This window comes from Penicillium riverlandense (genome assembly GCF_028828495.1).
Source record: "Penicillium riverlandense strain IBT 135883 chromosome Unknown utg000003l_segment0_segment0, whole genome shotgun sequence".
Taxonomy (NCBI): Eukaryota; Fungi; Ascomycota; class Eurotiomycetes; order Eurotiales; family Aspergillaceae; genus Penicillium; species Penicillium riverlandense.
The window spans coordinates 6258826-6285647 of record NW_026643196.1 but is presented as its reverse complement, the minus strand read 5'-3'; the positions used below and the strand labels follow the sequence as shown (position 1 = coordinate 6285647).

The 26822-nt window shown below is 50.0% G+C and overlaps 10 protein-coding genes across 10 annotated transcripts; 4 read left to right on the top strand and 6 right to left on the bottom strand.

Annotated features, from left to right (window-relative positions):
* Positions 1–592: 592 nt before the first annotated feature.
* Positions 593–918, bottom strand: N7474_006185 (uncharacterized protein; the record flags this gene model as incomplete). The annotated part of the gene is made up of 2 exons (XM_057197600.1): positions 593–729; positions 798–918. 2 exons carry the CDS (start codon positions 916–918, stop codon positions 593–595), a joined length of 258 nt encoding a protein of 85 aa, XP_057054996.1.
* Positions 919–1601: 683 nt separating this feature from the next.
* On the bottom strand, positions 1602–2111 carry N7474_006184 (uncharacterized protein; the record flags this gene model as incomplete). The annotated part of the gene is made up of 1 exon (XM_057197599.1): positions 1602–2111. One exon carries the CDS (start codon positions 2109–2111, stop codon positions 1602–1604), a length of 510 nt encoding a protein of 169 aa, XP_057054995.1.
* A 1025-nt stretch (positions 2112–3136) lies between these two features.
* Positions 3137–4647, bottom strand: N7474_006183 (arylsulfotransferase family protein; the record flags this gene model as incomplete). The annotated part of the gene is made up of 2 exons (XM_057197598.1): positions 3137–3865; positions 3925–4647. 2 exons carry the CDS (start codon positions 4645–4647, stop codon positions 3137–3139), a joined length of 1452 nt encoding a protein of 483 aa, XP_057054994.1.
* Positions 4648–6297: 1650 nt separating this feature from the next.
* Positions 6298–9108, top strand: N7474_006182 (WD repeat protein; the record flags this gene model as incomplete). The annotated part of the gene is made up of 1 exon (XM_057197597.1): positions 6298–9108. One exon carries the CDS (start codon positions 6298–6300, stop codon positions 9106–9108), a length of 2811 nt encoding a protein of 936 aa, XP_057054993.1.
* Positions 9109–9578: 470 nt separating this feature from the next.
* Positions 9579–10472, top strand: N7474_006181 (WW domain-containing protein; the record flags this gene model as incomplete). The annotated part of the gene is made up of 1 exon (XM_057197596.1): positions 9579–10472. One exon carries the CDS (start codon positions 9579–9581, stop codon positions 10470–10472), a length of 894 nt encoding a protein of 297 aa, XP_057054992.1.
* Positions 10473–10750: 278 nt separating this feature from the next.
* Positions 10751–11644, bottom strand: N7474_006180 (uncharacterized protein; the record flags this gene model as incomplete). The annotated part of the gene is made up of 1 exon (XM_057197595.1): positions 10751–11644. One exon carries the CDS (start codon positions 11642–11644, stop codon positions 10751–10753), a length of 894 nt encoding a protein of 297 aa, XP_057054991.1.
* Positions 11645–11867: 223 nt separating this feature from the next.
* On the bottom strand, positions 11868–12185 carry N7474_006179 (uncharacterized protein; the record flags this gene model as incomplete). Its single annotated transcript, XM_057197594.1, has 1 exon — positions 11868–12185. The coding sequence occupies one exon, from the start codon at positions 12183–12185 to the stop codon at positions 11868–11870; it is 318 nt and encodes a 105-aa protein (XP_057054990.1).
* An 842-nt stretch (positions 12186–13027) lies between these two features.
* On the top strand, positions 13028–14420 carry N7474_006178 (uncharacterized protein; the record flags this gene model as incomplete). The annotated part of the gene is made up of 2 exons (XM_057197593.1): positions 13028–13105; positions 13185–14420. The coding sequence occupies 2 exons, from the start codon at positions 13028–13030 to the stop codon at positions 14418–14420; spliced, it is 1314 nt and encodes a 437-aa protein (XP_057054989.1).
* Positions 14421–20261: 5841 nt separating this feature from the next.
* On the bottom strand, positions 20262–20680 carry N7474_006177 (uncharacterized protein; the record flags this gene model as incomplete). Its single annotated transcript, XM_057197592.1, has 3 exons — positions 20262–20418; positions 20468–20499; positions 20561–20680. 3 exons carry the CDS (start codon positions 20678–20680, stop codon positions 20262–20264), a joined length of 309 nt encoding a protein of 102 aa, XP_057054988.1.
* Positions 20681–21145: 465 nt separating this feature from the next.
* N7474_006176 (Catalase-peroxidase) lies at positions 21146–21418 on the top strand (the record flags this gene model as incomplete). The annotated part of the gene is made up of 1 exon (XM_057197591.1): positions 21146–21418. The coding sequence occupies one exon, from the start codon at positions 21146–21148 to the stop codon at positions 21416–21418; it is 273 nt and encodes a 90-aa protein (XP_057054987.1).
* Between the last annotated feature and the right edge of the window lie 5404 nt (positions 21419–26822).

The following is a 26822-nucleotide window of genomic DNA, read 5'->3' as shown; positions in this document are numbered from 1 at the left end:
TTGATTTATCGTCTATCTCACAGTAAGCGAGGAGGCAATTTTTCATCTTGCGATTTGAGAGGAAAGCCGACCGAATCGAGACCATCTCAGTTGAGTGATGTCGGCTAGGTCCTCAGAGCCCACGATCCTTTCTCTCTCCTCTCCGCACGAGTATTAGAAAATAAAGTCAATGATCAGGCTCATGTTGCGAAATACGATTGCATTTATATACAAACAACCGTTTATCTTCAACGCTGTACAATTTGGTAGGTCGGTTGAAGATACATAGAAAAGAGCAACATATTGGATGATGCCAGACACCGATAAAAAGGCATGATTCGTCCTTTATTCAAACAATGGACTGGTATATTGCCGCAGATTGCGCAAAGGCTGTGCCGTGGCGAGCACGTACGGCAGAAATGTAGAATATTCCGCGCCCAGCTCGCCGGCTGCGATACTCATTAAACTCGCCTGGTCGTCGCGGCCGGGTCGACCAGGACCAGTGATGTTCTAAGTCAACGTCATGTACAGAAAGATAAAGCAGACGGATAGTGAACACACCCTTCATAATATCAAACAAGGCAAAAGGCGATTCCAATCTCGGCCCGAACCTTCAGATATCAATGCGAATAGGAGCTGTCGTGTGGAACAGGCCTCCAACGGTCTCACACTGCTGCATGATATCCGCATAGGCCGGATCAGCATCGCAGCCACAGCCGAAAGAGCGCGCGAGTTTGCCACTGTACGGAGCTATGCCATTGACGTGTTTAAAGCGCACGACAGGTGGAAGAGAGCTTTGTGGCCTGCATAATCCGTACGTTCATTTGAAGACATCGACGGCGGCAGGACGGTAACGGTCCCTTCCTCTCCGCGACGGTACTCTTCCACTAGCACGCGGGGGGATTCGTCGAACAAGACCGACACATGCTCCAAGTTCATGGTCAAGAAGTTTCCTGGTGCAAAATAGCAATTAACCATCGATAACCTCCTGCCATGATTGTATGCAATGGGTTGTGGTGAGGCTGTCAGGAGGGCCTGAAACAAAGCGCCGATGATCGGAACAATCCTTCGGGACAGCCCGAGTCGGCATAGCCCCGAGTACTCTACAGCAACGGGTGCGGGGAAAATGGTTCATCATGTAAAAATTACATTCAATCAAGCGTGCTTCTGCTGGCTATCGCAGGAGCGTTAAATCAGCAGATACAAACACAAATCATCAAGGTGTGAAGTCATCAAGGTCCAAATCCAGAAGGGAGAAAAACAAACAGAAAGACTCGGAGGCTGTCCGTCAAAAGACGGCCCATCTCAAGACGCTAACGATCAATCTGAGCGTCTGCAAAGGAAATTAACTATGCAGCGACCATTCCAAGGCTTTCGGGTGCGGCCACACTGGGTTTGGTGCGGCCGGGCCTTCGGTGATCCCAAAGATAAACCCGACCCAGGCTTCGTTGCGGACCTTAAGGCGAGCGCCAGCAGTGCGCAGTGACTGCTATAGATGAGGCCAATAGATAGATCACATGAGCCCGACTCGGGCGGAATGCAAAGAAAAAGCGTGTGACTTTATCTTGAGCAGGCGACAGTCAAGATTCAGGATGCGCAGCAGCGCAACCACCTGGGGCCATTCAGCTCTCCTTTTCATCATTATGGCGCAGCTTCTCGAAGCCATCGCGGACCGTATCCCGGACACTGAAGCCACCGAAGAGCCAGTCGTTTGAATGCCGACCGCAGTGGTTCACCGTGCCACTGTAGCGACGATAGTCGTCACTGGTCTTGCGGGTCGGGGTGGGGGCACGCTTTGTGCCAAAGTACTCTTTTGGTGAGCGAGGTGAAGAGTTGTCGGGGGACATTTGAACGGGGCTCGTCGAGTGGTGGTGGTGGTCGTCAAAATATGACATTTTGGGTGCACTTCGAGGGATATCTCGAGGCTGAGAGGCAGCCATGGATTGGCGAGATGAGGTGTCCGGGATGTTGACTGGCGTGGGAGACCTTGAGCGCGGATGGAATAGTTTGGAGGACAAGGAGTTGGACTTGGACTTCACGTGGAAAGGCTGACTGTCTCGGGTCGAAGTCGAATTGGACGATGTCAGGGAGAGTGATCGCTTGGGGCGCTGATAGGAAGAATGGGGGTGCATTACTGTCGGGGAGTAGACGAAGAAGATGGAGGGGAACAACTGCTGGGGGGGGAGTTGCCTGGTTTATGGATTATGATTTCCTTGTTGTTTCCCCCTCTTCATGGTGATCGCGGAGAGTTACTGAGTTGTAGGGCAGCGAATCATACTGCACCCATTCACGGACCGGGCCCTGAACGCAGCCAACCGGAGGCCCTCATGGGTGTCCCACTCGTAAGGTTTAGTGTCGGTGAAGATGACCCGGTGGGCGAGCGAGGGCCCAATCATGGCCTCTTGTGGTCTTCAGAGCCGCTCCCAACCGGGGGTCCGTCCCGCACATTCACCGCTGGTTCATCTACTACGGTAGGCACCAGGATTACTCTTATTAATATGATGATGATGGTGATGATGATGATGATTGATTGCGACACGGACTGGTTAAGTGGGTTGGGCATGCCGTCCACTGACTAGTGAACGCCTTATCAATGCCAGCGAAGCAACCCCGAGGTCAGCTGGACCATGTAACGAGCCCTGTCGCGAGAGGGGGCTGAGACAACACTAGTGGACTAGTGCCACGCCAACTCTCTTCTAGCGGGCTTCGAGAAGCCAACAGCCAGTGGTGACGTACTGACTCAACATCAGCCAAGCGACGCAACAGAGCCGATCGGCACGGCGTATCCGAGGGTGCAACTATCCTCTGCACTACTGTTATGTACCTGTTGGGCACAATAATCTCAATGCAATGCTGCTTTTGGTTCCCGGGGTCAATTGGCGCACGGGGTCTGACGAGATCACCGATTGGCTCTCCAAGCGCCGCACAGGAGGTCAGGGACGAGGGGCTATCAGGGGGTTCTTGTAGGTGGATCAATTCCCACAACGTACAGATTCTGGATTGTAAGTTGGGAAGCCACGCAAGAGAAGATGCAAAAGCAAAGATGAAAGGAGAACGCCCTAAGGAGGAGGTGCGTTGAGGATATGGTAATTACGTATGTACAGCGGGAAATATATGTCTATATACAATTGGATGCAACCAAGGACGGCCGGCCGGTTTACTTGTCAAAAACCTCCATTGGCTGGACCGTCGCAGTTTCAGAAGTGCTCAAGACTTTTTCACCTTGCCGAGCCTCAACAATGATGTACTTGACTTCGGGAAGGCGCAGTGACACTGGTGTCTCGAAGCCATATCGAGGATGGTTGACTAGGAACGTGGCATCATCGATAGTGGAGTCGAAGTCGGGAACGCTGTAGATATTCCAGTTGTCGTGCTCGGTTGCACCGTTCCAGCTCATATATAGGGTCGTGTCGGTCGTGAATTGGGAGATACGCTTGGCCACGACGTCGGGCTTCCAGTACGGAATCGCCTTCCAAGGATACTTTAAGAGGCGATAGGACTGCGCATGGCCAATATAGCCAAACTGCCCCATCTGCACGATCTTCCCATCGCCGTCGTACTCCTTGAACTTGCACATCGACCCATATCCCATGAACATGTGGCCTGTCGTATCGTAGTCGAGCAGCTGAAAGCTCCCTTGCGTCCGAGACTCACTCGGATCGGATGCGGCCGAGTTCACACGGCGGACCGTTGAGCCCTTCATGTTCACGAGATCCACGTCGATAACCATTCCTGTTGTCTCCCCGCTAGGTCCGTCGAACATCCTGGCATGGTTGTCAAACACAGTAAGCACTAAGCTCTCGTCTGTTTCATTGTAAACGCGAATATCATGTTGCCAGGCAAAGTACGCGTCGTTTTCGATCGTGCCTTCTTCGGGACCACCGCCCTAGAGGACCAAAGTTAGTAAAAGAATGACATGAAGACCAGTTCTGAAGACCAACTGACTGAGAGCTGCCAGCGCAATGTCCCATTTTGACTAACGCAAAATGCAGACCACCAGAACCGAATCGAAGCCACATAGCCGCCAGCAACCGGCTGGACCGAGTTCATGTGGAAGGCGTCCCACGGATTTTCGCGTTTTTTCCCCGTCTGGCCAAGGCTATTCTTGGAGTCCGCTAGTGGGAGATAGTCAGGGTGATCTAGGGCGCTCCATGAGAAGAGGATCTCGTTGGTTGTGATGTTGACTTCGTAGAATTGGCAGTCGATAACCCAGGTGTCCGGGAAGCCGCCAGGTCTGTCACTCGTGTCCGCCTGAGAGACATTGATAGCGGAGAGAATTATTGTATTCTGCGGCGTAATGAGGTGTTCATGGACATCGACGTAGGTGTCGCGTTCAACACCGTCATGTGTGTTAAAGTTGTTGTTGAGGGTGACTGTATAGATCTCGTTGTATGAGGTATCGAGAATATGGACACAGCCATAGCCGTAGCCTACCACACCAGTCTCACCAGACCAGTAGGTAATGACGTCCTGGCCAAACAACCTCTGCATTTTGAAGTCCATGGTCTTTTGGTGAGGGCCCTGCCATATCATTTCACCGTCGGTGTCGTATATTGTCGCGGCGGTGCCAGGGTTCCCATCCTCAACAAACTCTTCGAATCCTTTGTCAATTGTTCGGACACTGATAAAAAATTTCCCGTGGTTGACATCCCCATATTTTGCCATCATGAGGTGAGGGGGCCGCCATGGTCCTGTCTGAAATTCTGTGAAAGGCCAGCCTTCTCCGTCATGGTTGGCGAGTGTCCGGATAGAGAAAAGCAAGAGTCCAAGCAGATATGAAAGAGCGTGCACCATATTAGTAACGGTAAGAAAAGAAAACAGAGAACTACGGATCAATAAATGTCAGCATGAGGGAAAAAGGAAAGGACCAGGGAAGGTGGGCAAGGGTGAGGGAGAGGGGGAAAAACCCGAGATCTGGGGCTACTGAGAGTAGAGTACTTAGGCGACGGTAACGCCGCCATGCCACGAGTATTCTCGGGCACTAGAGCAGCGCTACCCACGGTGCTTCACTACCCTGAAGCTCGACGGATAGTTACTGAAATCAATCTTTACCCGAGATTCACGAGGCATGCACGTTCCATGATACTAACACGTATTCGAGGGGCGGGATTACTATAGGCTCAGACAATACGATTAACTCTCCGGTCTTCGTCGTGCTATCTCAGAGCCACAGGGGCAAAAAGACTAGTGCGGAAAACTTCTCTTAGTCCAGCCGGGTACCCCTGATAATACGCGCGGAGCATATGTAGTCTTGGCGCTGGGGCGAGACTTACGAGTACGAGTCGGGCGACCTAAGCGATTGCAGAGTCTGGCCAATTACACTAGTCACGTTGGTTACAAATGCAACCGCCGCCACCGATGGTATTCGTAAAACAGTTGGTACAGTGGCTGTTCCTCATCATGATAACGGAAGTCACAGAATCATGCCCGGCGATAAGGATGGGCGACTGGGGTTAGGTGGAGCCTGGCTTGGCACTTCCCCTGTCTCGCATGATTTGGCTGTGTTGATACACACTCCGTTGCTGTCCTCGGTATACCACAACCCCATCTAACGGATCTGATACATCCATTTGCCCTTCTTCCTCCCTTCCGGGTAACGCTATCCGGATTTGCTCATGAGTCCGCAGGATGCAGGCCACTGTCTTTCTGTCACCGGCTGTTTTCCTGAATCCAGGAGAGGAAGTGATGAAGCTATCCACGGAAGGCAGAGGTCGGATTCTGCCACCGCCGGGCGGCTCGTGGGCGACGGCTGCCCGCATCGCGTGTTTGGACGCGCTTTCTTTGTTTCCGTTTCCCGCTCACCCTCCGACCCTCTGCCTCCTCACTCTTCCTTTCCACCATTTGCTGGAAGGCTTGATAGAGTCTCTCTGAAGTCAATCTCAAGGTGTGCGGCCTGGAGACTCGGGCCCCGATCGACTGAGCTTCTCACTGACTACTGACGACTAGAGCCATCACGTTTGTCCCTCCGGCTACTGCGCGAGCCATCCACGCTGCAACATCCTGCCCTCGGTCCTACTTGCCATAACGTCGTCTGCTCACCTGTCCTGATTTTTGACGTCCCAACGGGCACCGAGAAAACTTTCTGCGTCGATCCTTTCTCTTCTGTGGGCAGGGAGCCTATTTTTCTTGGGTGTGCTAGGGTCTTCTGCCGCAAGTGACAGTGCGTGGAAGCCTGAAGTGATGCCTATCCCGGCCTGGGGTCCGGGATAGCGACCTGTGATTCGCGGTGCCTGCTACAGTAAGGCTTGGCTATCGTAAGGGACAATACAGCTTACTATATGACCTTTCATTGACACCTCCAACAAGGGATTCTTGTCGATGGCAGCTAACGCCATCGCCACTGGTCTTTGCTCTTACCCGACCGTCTGTGGCACCGCCGATGACACCTATTATCGGGAAGAGGCGCAGCGCCTGATGGGCATATTCACAACGGTCTCGTCACAAGCCCGAGAATCCAACCCAAAGTTGGTCACTCACGGCCACACGACGTTTCACCTGGGATCAAAGGGGGGTGGTTGGCAAGAATCTTGTTCCGTCAACATCAACAGACAAGATACCTCCCCGTCCTCTTCCCCTGCTCAGCGAGTCAAACAACCTTCCTTTCCCAACCCCAACCAACAGCCACGCCCGGTGAGCAGTCACGAGCTCCCTCGAAATCCAAGTCTACGAAAAGTAGTGGCGATCCCGAATGCAACCAAAAACGCCCAAGGTCATTCGTCCACCTCAAAGTCTTCTTTCCTTGACACCCAACCTGGAAAATCCACCCTGCTATCGCCATCAATCACGCCCACAGATAATATGACTGCACCTACTCGACGCTCCAGTCGGTCAAGGACCACGCCAGCAAACTACTATGCGCGTATCCGCTTGTATGAGTCTTCCGAAGACTCGCTTCCGAGTACTCGCAGGCCCTCTTTAAGCCATTCGACATCTGAAACTTCTCTGCAGTCCCGCACTTTGACACCCGCATCTAAACCCATTTCACACGATGCGACAACGGAAGCCAGGGATTTACCCGTCCGGCGGCCGGGCTTTCTGAACGTCCAAAAGCTTCTCAGAGACCGCGAAACTGGCTGTGCTGGAAAACAACGTCAGATTCACAGCCAAATATCCTCCGACTATCGACTTGTCAAGCAATGGAAGGGTGCCTCAAATGACCTGAATGTTTTGGTCTGGTCCCCGGATTGCACCAGATTCGCAGCGGGTGCTACCGCTCAATCAGACGACTTGAACATGCAGTACAACCGAGTGAACAATCTGGTTTTGGGTGATCTGCCAACGAATTCTTTGAAGGAATTGCCGGACCATTGGATTCCTCGGCCGGTTCGGGCAGATGCAGCAAGCTCGAATTTTAATGATCATCGCCTCTTTATGAGCGTATCTGACATGCAGTGGATCGGCGACCGGCTCTACACTGCGAGTTTTGACCGAACAGTCAAGATCTGGGATGTTGGAACGCACGGAAGAGTCTCTTGCCTTCAGACCTTGGGACATGATACAAAGGTGCAGGTAATGGCTCGCTCACATCTTGAGTCTAAGATTTTGGCGTCTGGCACGGATTCTTTCAGGATCTGGGATACACTAGATCTTGCGAACCCCACATACAAACTTCTTGATATCGACCCTCTGAAGGCCAGCATTGGCTTAGAGCCAAGTGCCCTTGTATGGGGGCATACTGCGCAAACCAAGGACCTTTTGGTCGGCGGCATGTCCGGAAAGGCTTCTGATGATTACGACATGGTCAATCACGGCCATTTGGCAATGTGGCGGGCTGCTGAATCCCGTATGGAGCCCATGCAGCTAACTCCGAACTCACAGAACGTCTTCACTGTTAAGTGGCATCACTCGCTTCCTATGTTCGCGACTGCAAGTTCCGAATCTAAGCACAAAGCCGTGACTTCAGGTGCTCCCAGAGATACTAAATCGGCTGTGCGCGTATACGACCCGTTGAGAGTTAGATGGGCTAGCATGGAATTCTTTTGTCCGGCATTAGATGTCAATGAAGTGACGTTTTGTCCGATGGATTCGATCTACATTACTGCCAGCTGCACGGATGGCAATACCTACGTGTGGGACAACCGCAACCCACGACATCCCCTCCACCAACTAAGCCATGGACTTCCGCTCAGCCCGATTGACTCAGATCGTCCTCGAGAAGAAGTGGACTTCGGCGTTCGCGCTGCACTGTGGGGTTGTACAATTGACCAATTTTTTTCCGGTGCTTCGGATGGCCTCTTGAAGCGATGGGATATCCGCCGGTCCTGCGAAGATGTTCTCGTCGAGGATACCGCCACTCTGAAAGAGGGCATTGCGTGCGGTGCGCTCTCAGAGGATAAATCCCAGTTTCTTATTGGGGGTAGCGAAGGGGGAATCCATGTCCTGTCTACTGGTGCATACTCTGACCCAGATGATATCGCCTTCCGTTTCGAATGGGCTGCACAGCCGCAAGACGACGAAGTTTCTGAGTCTAAGGCGAAAGCCTCCGAGTCTGGGGTGAAAGCCTCCAAGGATTACGTTGCGTCCGGCCAGCTCTATCGGCATCACAAGTTTGGCATGGGGCAAGGGCCGCACTATGAAGGTCCTTACGCCCGCTGGGCCCGCGGCCTTGACGAAGACAAGCCCAAACCGCAAAACATCAAGTCACTCCCGATTCTGGGCAAATGGCGAATCCGTCAGCTTTCTGGGGGCCGGGCGAAACACCGAGATGGCCTTGATCCGAAATCAAAGAAAGAGATCGACGCGCGCAGGCTTACTGCTCAAATCCTAAATGGTCGACGACGCTGGAAACACGGCGTCGAAGGACAGAAGGTTGAATTTGAACCCGGACCCCGTCGTACCAAGAAGAGAAAGCGCCGCTCTCCCGCGTTTATCAATCTTGTCAGTGGCGAGGAGGATAATGTCAAGGCCAAGAAGATGAAGAAAAAGAAGACGACGTTGATCAAGAATACAGCCTGGGTCGATCTAACTAGCGTCTCGGACACGGACGAGGCGGATGCGTCGCAACCGGTGGAAACAGCTCAGCCAATAGCGGTGGCCGCGCCTGAGAGTTGGCGGGACGACTCCGAGGAGGATTATTGGTGGCCCGACAGTGGAATAATTGACCCGAACTGCCGCAAGGTAGTGGTTTAGCTCAGCCTTTTTGTTCGATTAGCGGCATTGCCAGGTACGGCGTTACTAATGATGGACTACTGAATAATAACATGAATGAATTTCATTCCTAGATACTATCTACCTGGTAGTTACCCATAACCGGTAAACATGCAGTCCCGAAATGAATAATCATGTTTTCCGTCGTCATACTTCCGAGGTTGGAAGCATAGCCCCGGTGGCGCAGAGGGACAGTGGCGTTTGTGGGTGCCTGAGGCGGTAGACCAGGTACTCCAAATATACTGGACCTTCTTCTCCTTCCTTTATTCTTCTGCCTTGCACCCAACCAACCCTCCTGCATTTTCTTTCGTCCCTGCAATCATCACTGTGAATTCGTCGCGAACAAGTCATTCATCCACCCCCCTCGCTGATGTCGTTCGCTCCCCCCCCGGCCCACCCCCGCCCTCGGTGCCCGAGGGATGGAAGGTTCAATACGATGACCGCTACAAGACATGGTTCGCATCTTCGTAGCCACCAGAAGCAAATACTCGGTTTCTAACATTCAGCGTAGGTTCTACATCGACCTCGCGACGGGCAAATCGCAATGGGAAAAGCCCCAGGCCCACGCCGGTAACCCCGCGCCCCCGGACGCACCTCCGTCCTATGACGCCAGTTCGGCCGATCCAGCAGCGGTAGCCAGCGCGGGTGACAAGAAACAGTCCGCGATGTTGTCCAACAATCCATACAACAAGCCGGGAGGACGGAGCAGTCAAAGTCCCAGCATGATCGACGAGGACGCCCGCCTCGCTGCCAAACTGCAGGCCGAGGAAGACGCCCGGGCCAGCGGTGCGCGGGGGTCCAACACTCCAGGCGCCTCTTCCGACTACTACAACGAGCCGCCACAGCCACTAGGATCTTCCGCCGGTCCATCTAGCTCCCAGAGTCCAGGTCCCATGCCAGAGCAGAAGCGTAGCAGGGGCTTTCTGGGTAAGCTGATGGGCAAGAGCTCCAGCAGCAGCTCACGGCCGCCCCCGCCACAGCCCCAATATGGATCGTATGGGCCACCACCACAGCAGGGGCCTCCACCAGGAGGGTATTACGGGGGGTATCCTCCGCAGCCACAACCGGGCTATGGCTACCCTCCCGGGCCTGGCTACGGCTATCCACCCCAAGGTGGTTACTATCCACAGCAGCAGCCGCCACGGAAATCCGGTATGGGAACTGCTGGTGCGGCGGCCCTGGGCGTTGGCGGTGGGTTGTTGGGTGGGATGCTACTGGCCGACGCTGTGGAGGATATGGGAGACCATAATGACTATGGCAATGGAGGATATGACAATGGTGGATATGGCGATAATGGAGGTGATTACGGTGGTGGCGGTGATGACTTTGGTGGTGGGGACATGTAGCCCTGGGCAGGGCTATGATATTTTCTTTTTTCCTGCTGTGTCGTGTTTTGCTGCCGGTAGGGAATGGGAGGACAGGGTCGGGGTGAAATGCCTTGTTTCGTTTCTAGTTCCTGCGCGTTTTCGTTTCTCGAGTTGATGATAAAGGGTGCACGAACATTCTCCAGAGCATGACTTCTTCCTATGCATGATGTATAACGCACATGGAAACGGACGACGGGAATAATCGGCACAAATAGCTAGCCCGACTGGTGTAGAAGACCAGTGTTTTACCTGTACTTCTATCCCCGCTTCCGCGCAGAACCAGCAGCCTCTCTGCCAGTTGCACCTCCACGAGCCGCCTCCGCATTCGCCATGGGACCAGGGGAGGTCCCAGCCATCCATCCAGCTAGATCGAAGCCGCCTCCGGTCATCGCATTGCCCGTAGCCCCGGTGAGAGGGGAGGAGCGAGAGTGTTGTTCGAACTCGGCGCGCGTTTCGGGGTCCACTAAGCAAGCATGAGGTGTTAAACACGAGACGCAACACACGGAAAGTAGAAGACAGGACATACTGTTCTCCATCAGCTTGGGCATACCAAAAGTAATACCCAGCGCGACGACGGCCATCAAGATCATAGGGTTCTTGAACAGGCTCAGCGGCGAGACTATGCATCCAAAAATGAGCAATGGCGTCCTGGCTAGGAGGAAAAGAGGCCACTCACACTTCGAGCGCTCCTGGTAGAAACTTATACGGCCAAGCACCTTTGCTTCAACGACAACATTCTCCTGTGCACCGGTGCTAGCATCGCGAACATATTTCTCTGTGCCCCGATTATCCCAGGGATTCCCGCGGAAGGTCTCCCAGACGCCGAGGATAGAGCCGTCGGCGGCGACGTCGACACGGTACGGGGCGAAGGTGTATTCGCCGGCGGCGCGGATGTCGAGCAGGTAGGACTCCGGCGAAGTGCCTGCGGGGAGGTCTCGGAAGGTAAAGGTCGAAGAGCGGGTGAGCGAGGCGGTTCGGATGTGGTCGTTCTTGGAGGATGAGGGTAGAGTCGTGAGGGTTGCATGTGAGGTTGCGGGTAGAGCATGTGGGTTGGGGAGGATGTTTGAGGAGGGAATTGTGATTGTGAGGGAGCTGCTGGCAGCTAGGGAGGCCAGGAGGGCCCCGATGGAGAGTAGGGAGGGCAATTGCATGACTGGGGATGGGACGTGAAGAGGATAGAAAGAAAGGGAAGGAGTTGTTGAATGGTGGTGAGGCGATGGGAGAGGGAGGGTCCGTGCTGACCAAGGCTCCCTAGGGACTTGGGAGCTAACCTTGGGTTAGCCTTAAATTCATCAATCCGCGAGTTATAGATACCCAATTCATATACACAGGAAGAAATACACATGCAGGTATCTATCTATCCACTACGTCCAGTCATTCAATCGAGCATCCATTATCTAGGCCATCGTGGTACTCGACCGGGCCCTGTCCGCCATACAAGAGTGCCTCGATAGCGTCCTCACCCTCGTACTCATCTGCATCGCTGCCCGCGCCATCCTCGGCATCCAGTTCTCTCGCGGTGATATGGGAAACCGTTTTCTGATTCACACGAGAGCAAGCAAGGACATCATTCGCGACGCGTCGCGACGGCGTGGCTGCTACCTTCAGATCACAGAGTGTCTCGCCAAAAGCATAAAAGACAAAGCTTCTTTGCGGGTACATCTGGTATGTGTATGAGGCAAGCAGCCACATCCACTCGGTTTGACTGTTCCGCCACGTATGGATAAGTGGGTGAGAGCCTGACTGGGGAGGGCGAAGAGCAGCTGCTCCAGCAGCTGCTGAAGTCTTGGCGTTAATTTGCGTCGAGGTGGGAATGGGGAGTCTTGTGCAGGCCATGTATGGCGGGTACCCGCCCCCTAATTAGTCGGGCCCTAACCGCTCTCCGTTGGTGAGGGCCCGACTAATTAGGGGCCGGTATGTTAATACTTTTGGAACCCCATGGTTTAAACATCACGTGTCTCGAGAGCAAAAGTAAGCTCGTGTCCAGTAACATATTTCTCGGCCGATCTAATACACATTCTCGCGCAGGGCGGTCTGATGGCCACAAAGCCACCTAGAGTCCCAAAGTTGCGCGAGATGCGTTGAGGCTATCTAAAAGACATGTTTAGGGGGTTGAAACAGCCCAATGATCGAATGTTTTGCTTGGCACTTCTTAATGTTCAATTGGGGCCACAGGATCTCCCATCCTGTCGGGCGCAGGATCTAGTAGTAATGAGCCCAAGTGTTTGGATTAGTCGGGCAGAACCTAGGTCACGGAGACCTTACCATAATAGAAAGTAATCTCCCCTGCCCTTTAAAAAGGACGAGGGCGAATAAACGCATTTCGCATTCTCTAAGCCACTTTATACCTCATCATGTTACTGTGTTTTGCTTTTCTTCTTTTATTGAATTTACATTTGATCAGTGGCGTGGTTATTCGCGATGCTTCAGCCAGGAAATATATCATTTCCTTTTACGATGATGCCTCGGAAGTCGCCAAGCAAAGCTATGCTGATAGCTTGAAAGACGAAATACCTGAAAGTAAAATGCATATAATGAGGCTCCCCAAAGAAATCCTCTGCATCTTTGCTCGGTTGACCCCCGACCAAGTCAAAACGTGGGATACGGACATAGTAATTTCCGCCATATCTCTTGTGCTTTCCTGTGGGCTAACTCTAGATCATGTAGGTCGAGGAAATTAGTCCAGACCAGAAAGTCAAACTCGACCTCTTTGCTGACTCTGATGACGCCGATGATGCCAATGATGTCGATGGCGCCGATGATGTCGATGATGTCGATGGCACCGACGACTTTGATAATTGGATAGGGGACATCGACGAGTCACTCGAGTTTGACTACGAATCCAATATTCATAAACGCAACCCTAACTATCTCCCTAGAGGAAGGCTTTTCGGAGACCGTGATGTTGGCCCTGAGATGAAATTCATCTCACAGCCCCACGGATATCCAATCGAGGATGTGGCCGCCTTTACGTTCCTGGATTATGCTGGAAGCGACAGCACCGTGTATGTGCACGATACCGGGATGAATTTGCAAGACCCTGAATTTCAGAATCCGATCCCTCTAATCACTAGAGGTGCATATCGATGGCTTACTCCTAGGGCAAGCCGTATTACTGGCCTTGCTGGCCAAGAGATTGCACATCCTCAGATGTGGACCGACTCTATGGGACATGGCACCTGTATGGCCAGCAAAATTGTGGGCGAACGGTACGGCGTGGCTAAAGCCGCCAATTTGACAATCGTTCCCTATATCTCTGGTAGTGAAGCTGATGGTGAGGATGATGAGGATGAGGATGAGGACGGGATTGAGGATAGCTTTTGGATATCGTACATGATGGCTGGGCTACAAGCCATCGTTGACGACATTGACGACCAGAGGAAGGATAAGAACGGTTATTTCTTCCCTGTGGTGAACCTCTCCTATACAATTCCTAAGATCAGCCGCAAACAGACCCGGCATTATAGGAAATGTTTACAAACGCTAGCTGATCTCGACGCTGTCATCGTGGGAGTTGCAGGAAATCAGCGGCACAAAGGGAAACAGTTTGTGAGTGACACTCTAGGCAATATGGCTCCTGACTTTCCCGACAACATGATACTTGTTGGCGCTACCGATGTCCATGGTGTTCCAGCGGCTTTCTCGCAAAGAGGGCGGTCGGTTCAAATCTGGGCTCCGGGGACGTTGGACAGAACGCATGGCATTCCATGTGCGGGAGGTCTAGAAGGAAAGAAAGGCACGTCACTGTCGGCGGCGCAAGTTTCTGGCATCGTGGCTTATTTGTATTCAAGCCACCACGAGCTTCGCATTCCTGGCTCTGGAGCTCCAAAGGTATTGGAGGAACTCAAAACACTCATGTATCCGCGATTCTCCGGGGGTCCACCATGTTTGTGGAATGGCGCAAAAGCAAAGGTCTACTGTAGCTAAAAATTATGATCAAGTATGTATATACGTTGAAAGACTTATAGAGAAACAGCGGAATGGCTTCCAACAAACATAAATACGATTCTAATCGAGGCACTAAGTGTTGTTATTATTACAGATGTGGAGTATGAACTGAGATAATAGAGTATGAACGACGACTAGAGAGATCGACCGAAAAAGCGCGAGATCCATAGCTTTATATTTATCGTCAAACAGTAATTAAAGGAAAAGGATGTTAATTCACGGTTCCGAGACCTAAAGGCAGAGACATCTCGGCCTTAATCTCACATGCAGAAAGCTGCTACACAATGTATTCAGTCAAGACCTATTTTCCACCGTTCTGTGCCCGATGCAGCCTAGCAGCGAAGGAAAGGCTCAAAGCCTGCTTAATGTCCATATTTGCGATTGAAATAAGCACACGCTCAAGTATGGATGATCATTAAACGAGGGTCTTAGAGAGCTCTGGTCCATAATGAGCGAGGAAGTGGAAACTTGATCATAGACCAAATCCTATCATTCAATGTGAACCCCCTCAATGATGCGAGACTAGTAGTATTGAATAGAAAGAGGCTTGAGCCCATTTTCTTGGTTATACAAGTGAAACATATATGAGGCCCGGAAACCTTCTGAATTGACATATTTCGTTTTTTTGTCCCGTCATCCGCTCTGGTCTGGAGTTTTATGACACTTATTGTAGTAGATGGTGCCGCTTTCGAGTCGAGTGAAGCAAGAATCCGCAAGCGTCGAAACAATCTTCTTCGTCGACACAATGACTTTTGGCTCTTGTATTCAATCCGGAGCTGGTTGATCATGATAATGCCGAATGGCCGTATCTACACCTATCATTCCTACCCCAATGTCCCTGCACCAAAAAAGGAAGAAATGGTAAGTCGCAACACCGTTCACGTGCTTGCAACACTGTTTATATAAACTCAGTTCTATCCTTCGAGACCCACTGGCCTACATCAATTTCTCGGCTTTTCTTCACCAAAAGATGGTTTACTACGTCGCCATCATTAGCAGACAACACGGATCACCTCGAGCAAATCAGATGACCAAATTAAGCGTTTAGGGGAGACCATCAGGTTCGAACTTTAGAAGAATCTAAATGGCACGGGATATACTATCATCAAGGTCGCAAACGAGCCCACCCATTAGGGTCCGAAGGGAGCTCATTTTTGTACTGTGGGACAGAGGTCTAAATCGTTTAGACGATATATAGCATCATAGTTGGATATTTGTAACCAATTTGGAAATTGAAGGTTCGATGTAATGGCGAAGTATATGCTCGAGTTGAGAAACAAGATTCTATGGTTGAAGAATAGACAAGCGGAAATGGAAGTTTCGAAAGGTTGCTAGTATTTCGGAAAATGGTTCAAAATGAGAAGGCATATCTAATGAAACAATACACTATAGAAAAGAGAAAATTGGCAAACGAGTGCTAGAATAGGATTTTCTATGTGGTATACCACACTACGCTATACCCATAACCTAATAGACTCGAAATAAAACCTCTTAATCAAAAACTACCTTCCATTGTAAACAGATTTTAATTCATAAAAACATATGAAAGTAAAAGGTATAAGCTATACAAAGGCCATAGATGCTTGCTAACGTTTTGTTCATCAAACCATATAGGTGTTTTTCTATACTCAGCTGCTTTAGCCGGTCGCCACTTCCTCCCACCCGTTCACCTTTTTTTTTAACGACCATATAGCGTTAGGCTTTAAGAGCTCTTAGAAAACGGGATTCCGCACGCCGGCCGGGGGTAGGACCATCTTAGAAGAAGTGTTTTGATGTTGAATTCGTCGAACAGTATCACAGCTGACTTTCCAGGGGCATTTATACTAGGTGATCTATAGCTCTAACCTTCTAGTAACTTTAGAAAGGAGTTCTGCATGGTACAACTACCATTTGTGCCGGCGCCTCGCCCCTTGTGGTTTGGCGCCCGCCCCCACCGCCCCTTGTTCGGGTTTAGCGTACCCTGAACAGGTTTAGCGCATTAGGCCCAATCCGCGCTATCCCCGAACGATCCTGCCGTCCTAGACCGCCTGCCTCCGCGGCGCCACCCCGACTATATAAACACCCGGTGCGTCGCTCGACCACCGGCGCCCCCTTCTCGCTGCATTCTCCTCCCACCCGGCCGTCCGCTCGACGCCGTGCCCGCGAAACGATACGGTATTTCCGGATCACACGGCACAGTACCCCTGCCCAGCTGAAACCCTCGTCGCCGTCATCTGCGCGCCGCATCCCCACCGGCCTGGCCGTAGGCTGGCTGATCCTTGTCCTGGTCACCTTGGCTGCTACAATCCCATTTCTCGAGAGTTCTACGAGATGTGGTCGCCTCTGTTCTCCCTCAACTTCGCGGCTTCCCTATATTTTGCCTATACGTATAGGCCACCACTCTCCTCGACCGACGCACGGGACATGACTTGCTAGGGGACTTGATCAAACCTGCCATGTCGTCGAAGACCTTACGATACGACATTCTCCGAACTCGTTCTCACGCTGAGCGCCGATCTGTTCCTCTTCTCCATGGCCATACGTCACTATTCCGAGACGACGGTCAGAAATTGCCTCACAACCTCACTAGTCCACGAAAGCCATTGGCCCACAGATTGCATTGAGTGGGCTGTGGCAGCTGAATTTACGACGTGGACTGACCTCACTGGATGATTCTCCCAACGCCAAGCGCTGCCCTTGTCAGTCCCCGAGTCTCGGCCCTTTCGCAATGGCACTCATTCGGCGAGGTGCAGCACGGCGGATAGACGAAACCATTAGCGGGCCGTGTGAACCCATGGCTAGTGGGAATCGCTTTGTCCAATCGAAAAAATGCCGCATGAAGCGGTGCCCATTCGCGTGACCCATCTCTGTGTCCTCTTTCGTCGGGGGTGGGATGAGAGAATCGTGTGTGTCAAAGGAGGGGTGCTTTGTGCTCTGTCTGTTGACCCTAGAGGCGACCAGACGGCCGCAAGGGGAAGCCGGCCTAGTATAAAGAGACCTCTCGGGCTTAGATTGATCTCAAGTGTGCCAACTTTCTTCACCAGGCCTTGAGAGATCTACTATTCTTGTGCATCTTGTTCAATTGCTTCCGAAGCCTTCCACACGATGATCGCAGCCAATCTAGACGATATCATCCACTATCGCCCGCCGGCTCCTAAAACCCGTTGCAAACCACCGCAAGCACCTAGCTTTGTTCCGTATTGCCCTTCGCCGTCGGCTTCAGAGATATTCCCCTTGACCCATCAAGTTCCCCCATGCTTTACGCCGTCCATTTTTCCACCCTCCGCACATTCCCGTGGTCTCCAAGACTATCCGCAAAGCCTTCAATTCGTGACCTCTCGCTCATCCTATGAAACGCAATATTCACCGCCATTCAATACTAGCCTTCCCAAGCAGCCGACCGTTGAGAGCCAGAACCAGTTTGACAAAGAATCATTAAGTTCCGACTGCGCAAGAAAGGATAGCTCGGTCATGACAGATATATCCACAGTGGATAGAGAATCACAAAATGGCTCTGTTGACGGTAGTGGAGGACGGGAAACACATGGCCCTTGTAATGACGGTTTGTGAGCCCGATTGATCATTTGAATCCATATTCCGAGGGTTTTCTTTACCATCGTGACAAAAGAGAAAAGACCGAAACAAGGGGGGATATTGGCTGACTATTTTTTAAAACTAGACTTTCGGGAGGATGTCCCTCACGAACCCTGTTTACAACCTATCTTCGAGGATCTAGCTCTATGGGAAGATATTGGCGATGCGTCACAAGCTGTTAGGTTCTATTCGTCCCCGGAATGTCCTGGATCTATGCCCTAGTTTCTGGGACCGGCTCAAAATATCCTCAACCAGACAGACTTTAATTTTAATGCGGGTAAGTAGACTCGAACGGGACTAAGCAGTAAAGTTACTCATTTATTGGAATGCAGACCAGGCCGCGGTGGCCGTCGTGGCAGCCCAAGTCTCTGCTTGTGGTAACATGAATAGTAGGACAGTCGATGAAAGGAATTCAACGTCTATGAGCTGAGACAACCTCATTCGCCAACGACATTCACTATCCCGTGTCGGCTCTGTACATGAAGCTGCTGAAGATTATCTTCACCCGTCAACTTGCGGTTGCCGGCGAAGCACGGATACCGAGAATCAAAGCAGCGACGAGCCTGTCACTAGAAACCAATACAGGGCGGAAGACGCCACGGTCTGTGCAACCACACCGGACAACCAAACGGTGCTAGAGTCCAACGATGACGGCAGTCATGCATCGTCCTGCTAGTTCAACGCAAATAAGGCGTCGTCTCCCCTTGTCTCACCTACCCTGCAACCACATGACGGACCGGCATCAAGGGCCGCACAGACAGGCTCGTCAGAAGCCCGGTCTACATCCTCCCCACCGCCGGCGGTAGTCCTTAGGCCGCGCTCTCTCGAGTCACGAACGAAAGGACTGTGTTTAAGTTGTCTGGGCAAGAGGAAAGATCGTCCCAGGCGGCTTTGTGACGATGATAGTGATGACCCCGACGACCGTAACGACAGGGACTATATGGAAGGGAGCGGCGACGATGTTTGTGGAGGTGTTCCTCATCTAGCCAAAAAACCAAAACGGGCTACTGCTACGAGAGTCACGCCTGCACGTGCACGGCACGAAACTGCATGTCCCTCCCCTGCAGTGGCGACCCAGGCCGACGTATCCGTGGATCAGGTTTGCTCCTCGATAAGTCTCCATGACATCGAAACTATTCCTATCCGAGGATTTCTCACGCGGCAGATATTCTTATCGAGGGTCGTATACTCGTTTACCATTGAAGAGCAACGGGAAAATTCATGTTCTCATAGATCAGGCGAAGTTCTAGAAATTAGATGTGAGAGCCGACATTCTAAGGCTCTCGCTTCCAAAGAGTCTTAGGCAGTTAACACAAGCAAGGGAACCCAATACCTTCCCGACGACGATAAGCTCCTGATTGAGCTGAAGGAGGAGCGGAATCTACCCTGGAGTCGGATCGTGGAGTATTTTCCACGAAGATCGAAAGGTTCTCTCTAAGTCCACTATAGTACGAAGCTCAAGGATCGAGGAAACCGTGGACGGAAGTTTAATGCGATACCTCAACCTCCAGTAACTGGTAGTGGCTCCTCCCGCAAGACGTACGACTTGAGCCAGGGTTCGCGCACGGCTGGTAGCAGGCGTGTACGTGTTGGGGCCGCCGCACCAAGACGACGATACGGCCCACTGAGAACCAGACGCGTGGCGGAGCGCTTTTCGCCTGTTTAATCCGGATGCGAGCCATATCAGAGAGGGTGAGAGTGCGGGTTTCAAGAAACGCGATATGATCCGCCAAGGTGGATTAGGTTGACTTGAAAATACAAGAGCCACGAAACCTCAAAGACATTCCAAACCGAGCACTCTTCCTATTCAAGGTACACACTTATTTCTGCAAAATCACCCACTCGTAGAGGGCCAGCAATCCAAGCTCTCCACGAGACGGTGTCGGAAGCGAGAACGATGAACTGGTAGAATTGATAATATCGTGACCTGGATACAGGGGATTGATACGGGTTCATATGTACCCGTTGAGCTGTCTGGAGAAGCAATACCATTATTGGTTACTTGTGTGGTTCGGTGGGGTCGCCTTTGTGCAAAAGGGGTGTTATCCAGTCTTTGATTGCGGATTCCTGTATGATAGCAAAGGTAGGACTGCATAGCCAACTGGATGGGTCTGTCAGCCGCGGTGTATTATTGATAATAACAAAAGCGTCAGTTAACTAATAAACAAGGCACACCGAGCACCGGTGGCAATGAATCTGTCTATTGTTTGTTCACGCAGATATCAATATCACTAGCTTGAGTGGGACCTAGCGCCGTTCTTCTCCTTTCTTGGTGGTACCAGTTCCATCCTCATAGATATGACAGACTTTCCTCCCATCAGCTCCGGAGATCTCTGCACTTATAACCCAGTCCTTGTCATCGGGATTGAAGTGAGACTGATGAACGGGATTTCCGTCCCGGTGCCTACTTCCAAATTAACTAAAATTAAGTCGAAAGGTTTGTGTGTACTTACCTGATGTCGACTCGCCTTAATTTGCCAAGTCTCTGTTATTTAAAAGTCAGGCCGATGTTTAAATATTTTCTTCTTGCATATTTAGTGACATACGGCTTCAGCTTCCCCTCCAGGTTTTGTGAAATTTTCCACTGCGCTTTGCCATTGTTCTGACAGCTTCTTCCTATCAAACCTGGTCCAGTGGAGGAGCGCACGAACAGAAGTACTGAACATTCGAGACATGTTGGGTGGATACAAAGAAGATTTGGAGTTCCTGTTAGAAATGGAGGAAGTCGAACAGACTCCCAGATGTTTAGTTGATCCCACAGGGAAAATGGATCTCTATTTACGTCGTGAACTCCTCCTCCGAACCCTTCTTTTTACCCCACGAGATGCAGGGTTTGATCAGGGCAGTGCGTGAAACGCTTTCCACTCTACCCGACCACTGAGGTTGCTCATATTACCGCTCAACGGTATCCATTGCGGATGAAATAAAGCACTCATGGCCAGAGAAAGCAAATGCACCATAGGTTATGTGCCAGTCATTGGGTTACGACAGGTTAAAATCACTGCCTCTCGAACGCGCTAAGCGCTCTTGCTTTCGCGTCATGACGCAGCTAAATTGGGCGTTTATTCTAAGCAAGAACGACCCAACGTCCCGGTCAACTGACTAACGACTTCTTCGTCAACCTGCTCGACATGAGCACCGAGTGGAAGTCCGTCAACGCCAACAACGACACCTTCGAGGGCGTTGACCGCAAGACCGGTGCTAAGGAGTGGTCTGCTACCCGCAACGACCTGATCTTCGGTCACCACGCCGAGCTTCGTGCTCTCTCTGATCTGTATGGCAGCCACGATGGCCAGTCCAAGTTCGTTCGTGACTTCGTCGCTGCTTGGGACAAGGTCATGAACCTGGACCGTTTCGATGTGGTCTACGGCTCGACCATCTCTGGTCGCCCGGCCCATTATTAAAATTTCCCACCTTTTTGCTACGGACTTTAAATCCCAACCCCGGTATATGACGCTATGCTTCTGTATCTCATCTCGTTATCGAAGATTGATGTCTCAGACAGATGTGAAATTTAGCTTCAATAATCTCATTTCAATTTTCAATTACCTTTTTTATGAACTAAATTCCATAGAAAATAGCTGCCAAAAATGGAATAGCTCAAGTGAGGCTGACTTGGCGGGTGCACCTTTGCCAACTTGTCGCCATGTTTCCACCGATGACTAGGTCAGTCATCAGCCGCATGGATGCTGCCATTTTCGGCGTGTCGCCCGAAAGATGCGGCCAGAGGATAGCCCAGTTGTTCGCCGCCCTATTCAGTGGGGCTTCAGGCGGCAGTTCACTCTCCTGAATATTCTTCCAAGCCTGCCTAAAGGCTAAAGCTCGTAGATAAAAAGCTACATTTGTATATTTAGTGCTAGGAACGTCGTCCTGACTATGAGAGCCTTCATAAAAGCGGCGGCACCTCAGAAGAGTAAGCTCCCACCCAGAAGAGGAAATCCAGTATGTCGTTGTGCAGGAGTCGCGAGGAGCTGATGACGTCGATCTAGTCAACAGGCTGGTAAATTGGCATTTGCAACCATCGAACTATCATATAAAATAATACAGAATTAATGAATCGAGCATCAATTTCTCCCACGCCGTCTGACTGCTTTTCTCAAGAATAAATCTCCGGTGGCATGGTGAGTGGGTAATCTGACACGGAGGACCTGTCAAGAACGCTCCTTCGACAGCTATTGTGGGGAGTGATTCTCTGTAAAGATACCTGTTTCAAGCTCAGATACGGCCGGAGGGCTGGAAGACACGCGACCATAAGTCCAACATAGGCATCAAGGGCACACCAAAGTTCAATATTTGTCGTGGGCACGTTTGGATATGTCAATTTAACAATAAGAAAGCGCACGAGGCAGGCGCTTATGCTGAAAACACCGAACCCAAATGTTGTGTACAGGCCAAGTTTCTTCTTCCAATCGAGTTTGAGGGTTCTCAGGATTGAAAGTGGTAAGATGAATATGAATATATCGGAGGAGAAGTGGAGCGCCCAGGTGGCAATCCAAAGGATGAGTTGACTCTGGGTGCCACAGAAAGTAAAGTTGAAACTGACACTTATTAGTAAAATGGTGCTGCAAAATAGTGCCGGGAACTAGTAATACCTACCTTGCCCTGTTATGGGGGAGGCAACTTAGGAACACCAGTAAGATCGATGTAACGTATGATAAGCCGGAGTAGATCGTAACTGCCCATAAAGAATAGAATATCGATCTTAAAGTTGATGGGAATATATAGAAAAGAAATGATAGGAGAGCGGCTTTATTGAGGTACAGTGCCGTGAGTAGCGGAAACCATCCAACGAACACGAACTATTGAAATTTTAGCACCATGATTTAGATATCTGCGCTTGCGCGATAACCTTTTGCGTTGATGGTTTTGCATTTGACTCGAATTCGGACCAAGTAGTTGATGGACTCAACCACCCAAGCCTCATTAGCTTGAGGTCTATTGCTGCTTCGCAAACGCCGCTTAGGAATGCGAGACATGTTAAGTAGTCGCTCAAGATCAGCTTTTTGTGCTCGAGGTGCAGTCGGAGGTAAAGACGAGCGAGGATTAAAAAGAGACAAAGTCCGAGTAATGTCCATTCTAGAGCCTTGAAACAGTCAGAACGAGACCGCATCAACGATATTCAAAGTTGACCCACGATAACCGTCGCAGTCGATACGACTTGCATAGTGCTAAACTGCGGCCCGGCGGGATGCTTTTCGGATGGGGTGGGATCTCGGTCACATTATATGTTCGGCAAAGTCTGACGAGCAGGTTGTAGCTGCCGATACATGCGTCGTAGCAACGTTATTCGAAGCAGAAATCAAAGTCGTTGCGGATAAGTGGTGCTGGACTCACAAGAAGTAGTGGCTTTGTTATTCAAGCCACCGATGCACTGACGGGGTGATTATGTAATGAACCGTGGGGTTTGGGGAATTGATAGGGACACAACAGCTTTTGTTAGGGACACAACAACTTATGTAATAAAGGTAATTACATAAGTACAATAGTCATGTGATCTGTATCTTAATTTCACACACTCTCTATTATTTACATGATCTTCGTGTATGCCCAACTCCACCACATGTACTACACTTTGGCGCTGCCTTCTTCCGCTTCTGACCAAGCTCCCCTTCGCCCCCCTGATCCTGAACACGCTTCCGTTTAGGCCTTGGTAAGGGAATCGACGGCTCTAAAATTGGAAGATAGTCTAATGCGCCCTCACTAAGGCCAATTCGCCAGAATAGGTGGATATCTGTCAATGGAATAGCCTGATTGTTCTTTAATAGACTAGAAATTCGATGTGCGCAAGGTAGGCCCATAGTTCTTGTGAATGTATTTGTACAGGGAAGCAAAGGAGCTAGATCTGTAGCTCTTTTAGCCTTTGAAACTTGCTCACTGATTCGTCGAATCGAATACCGAGAGGTCCTAGTCAAAATATTAGTAAAAAGCTTTTGTGATGGTACTACTACCCTTTCAATTTGATCTCTTGCAAATTCATATTCAAGTGTAGCATGTTGGGCTTGTAAAGCTTGTGAAATCCTTTCAAATACAAGTAACATATCCCCTGTTGAAGCTCCTATATGCTTTTTTAAAAAGGCATGTGAGCCCTCAACTCGAGAGGTCGCAGAATTACCTAGGTGTAGGTATTGCTGTGTCCACGCAACTACAAATTTCTCTTTATGAATTAGCCACGTTTCCTCTAAATAGCGAAGGGGAGAGGGGAAAGCTTGAAATTGCTTCTTAAATTTTAGAAGCCTAGAATTGTAGTCACTCTCTATAGTCGAATAGATAAGCTGATTCCACAATCGTAGAAATTCTTGATGTTCGTCATTCGTAGAAAAATGCTGCTTTGTTTTTTGGGTCACATTTTTATTAATATGCCATATACAAAGCAAATGTGGGTACGTAGGGTAGATAGCCTTAATTGCACCTAATAGAGCGAGATCTCGATCAGTACAAAGAACTGGTTCAAAGGGTAAGGGGTTTAGAAAAGAGAAAAAGGCCTTTAAAGCCCAAATATAGCTCTCTTCTTCTTCATTTCGCATAAAGCAGAATGCGATACTAAATGTTGAATTTGAAGGTGATATGCCAATAATATGTAATAGAGGCATTTGATATCGATTCGTTTTATAAGCACAATCTAGTACAAAAACCCTATTATATTTATTAGCGTATTTAATTGATTCAGGGTGTGCAAACATAAAAAAGAGGATACGTCCTTCTATATCTTGTTTCAAAGTATATTTCCAAGCATTCTCTTGTAAAGCTTTTAGTAAAAATTCAACGGGGGTGCTATTACCAAGCTTCTGTCTGCGTAAAGCACTTCGAGCATTATAGATATCCCTAGGGGTGACTAGAGTATTTGGATACTCTCTTTTGATTAGAGTAAGGATATCACGGGGCTTTGATCCAACCTCAGACATATAAAGGATATTTTGAAGCTGCTCCTCTGTAAATTTGCGAGCAGATGGATGTCCTATCATAGTAGTATTAGCCTCATGATTATGACGTGGGTTTCGTACCTTTAATTCCCACTTCTCACTATTAGGAATCTTCTTCCCATATAGCTTGAATGGACATCCAATTCGTCGTGTAGTAGTCAATCGTCGCTTTGCACCTTCGGGTGCATTAATTCGATCATGATAGATCCCACCACGATCACAGCCGAGAGTAACGTTTCGATTCGTATTTGAGGCTATAGTAGTGATAGCGTAGCCTTGGGAGAGAGCATGCTGACGTACAGAGTCTATTAATAGCTCTCTAGAATCAAAGATCTGCTCTGTAGGGGGCTCCATTTTGATGTAGATAACTACAGAGCTTTAGAAGAAAAGGGAAGGGGGAGGAGGGTTGGAGCGATTTTATAGTTGAACAGACTAGAAATGATGTTGCTGTGGTAATCCTAATACAAATCACATGACATTTTTACTTATATAATCAATTGTATTACATAAGTTGTTGTGTCCCTAACAAAAGCTGTTGTGTCCCTATCAATTCTCTGGGGTTTGTGAAGTACTGTTTTAGTGGCACCAAAAACTTTATTGGACAGACGTTCGTCGTGCCGAGAATACACCTGCAGCTGCCCGTGGTGGCTTAGTGATGGGTTGGCAGGTGTGGTTCCATTTCGGCAATAGATAGACTCTGCTTGCATCCTGGGGATTTTTGGGTTGATGAACTTTCTGTTCGCCTTCCCTGCTGTTTGGACAATCGATGTCTAGGGTCGCTGGGCCTTGCCACTGTTGACTTTGAAGTTTCGATCTCCGCCCTCTGCCTTCATTCTTAGTTTAGACTCATCCTGTTCGGGTTTAGATCTTCCAGGTCTTCTCCCTCTTTCTTCTGTAGAATAGATCTTTTCTTATTTATATCTCTACGCTCAATGCATTCAGTTCCGAATGCTCTGTTCCTTCGTTTCTAGTCTGACATTCCTCCAGATGACCTGGACTTTACTGATGGGTGGTTTTAGGAAGTCCAGCAGACGAGGCTTATATCTCTGTGGTGTTGTTTGTGGTTTGTGTTTGCGGCCATCTATTCGCTCGGCGAAGGTTTACCCCCTTCGCATACTCTGCCGAGGCTTCCCCCTTGTCTCACTGCGATATATCATCTTTGTATTTTTGGTCCGTGCCATACTTATGCTTTAGGAGGTTTGGTGGGTTCTAGGCCGTGGCGAACTGACTGGGCTAGGTGGCGGTTCTGCCCGTCACTTCCTCCGCATTGTGGGGTGCGTCGACCCACTCACCGCCTTCTGGGAGCCGCGGAGCCGCGGAGCCGCAGGACTTGTGGCTCCGAGATATCATCCCTGCACTGTGGCAGTAGATACGAAGAATAGTCCGTGTTATTTAACAAAGCTTTGCACGAAACCGGCTAAAATAGGCTCACACTGATGTCGTAGGTCGGATCACGAGGTATTAGGGCCATTCTTCATGTTCATCGCGCCGTTAATCCGTGTACGTGTGGCTATAGCTACGACTGGCTTATCGCTATTTCGCTTAAGAGAGTAGCTAGAGCAAGACTCACGCCAACGCTTCGGGACTAATCGGAAATTAACATATTGACTACCTAGAAACCATGTTCTTGTGTGACAAAGGCTCTGGACCTCACGGCGTTGAGGTCATTCTTCAGATTCATCGCGTAGATAAGACATTGTGCGTGAAGATCGTTAGAGATATCTATATCTAGGTATAGGCAGAGCCTTTTCGAAGCACGTATAGACAGTTGTATAATTCTATCTCTATGTTGTATATATTAGTAGGTGAACTAAACAAAATCTTCCATTGCGTTAATAAAAGAACTATTTAAAGTTGTTGCCACCGCGTGATCAAAACCCTGCCGGAT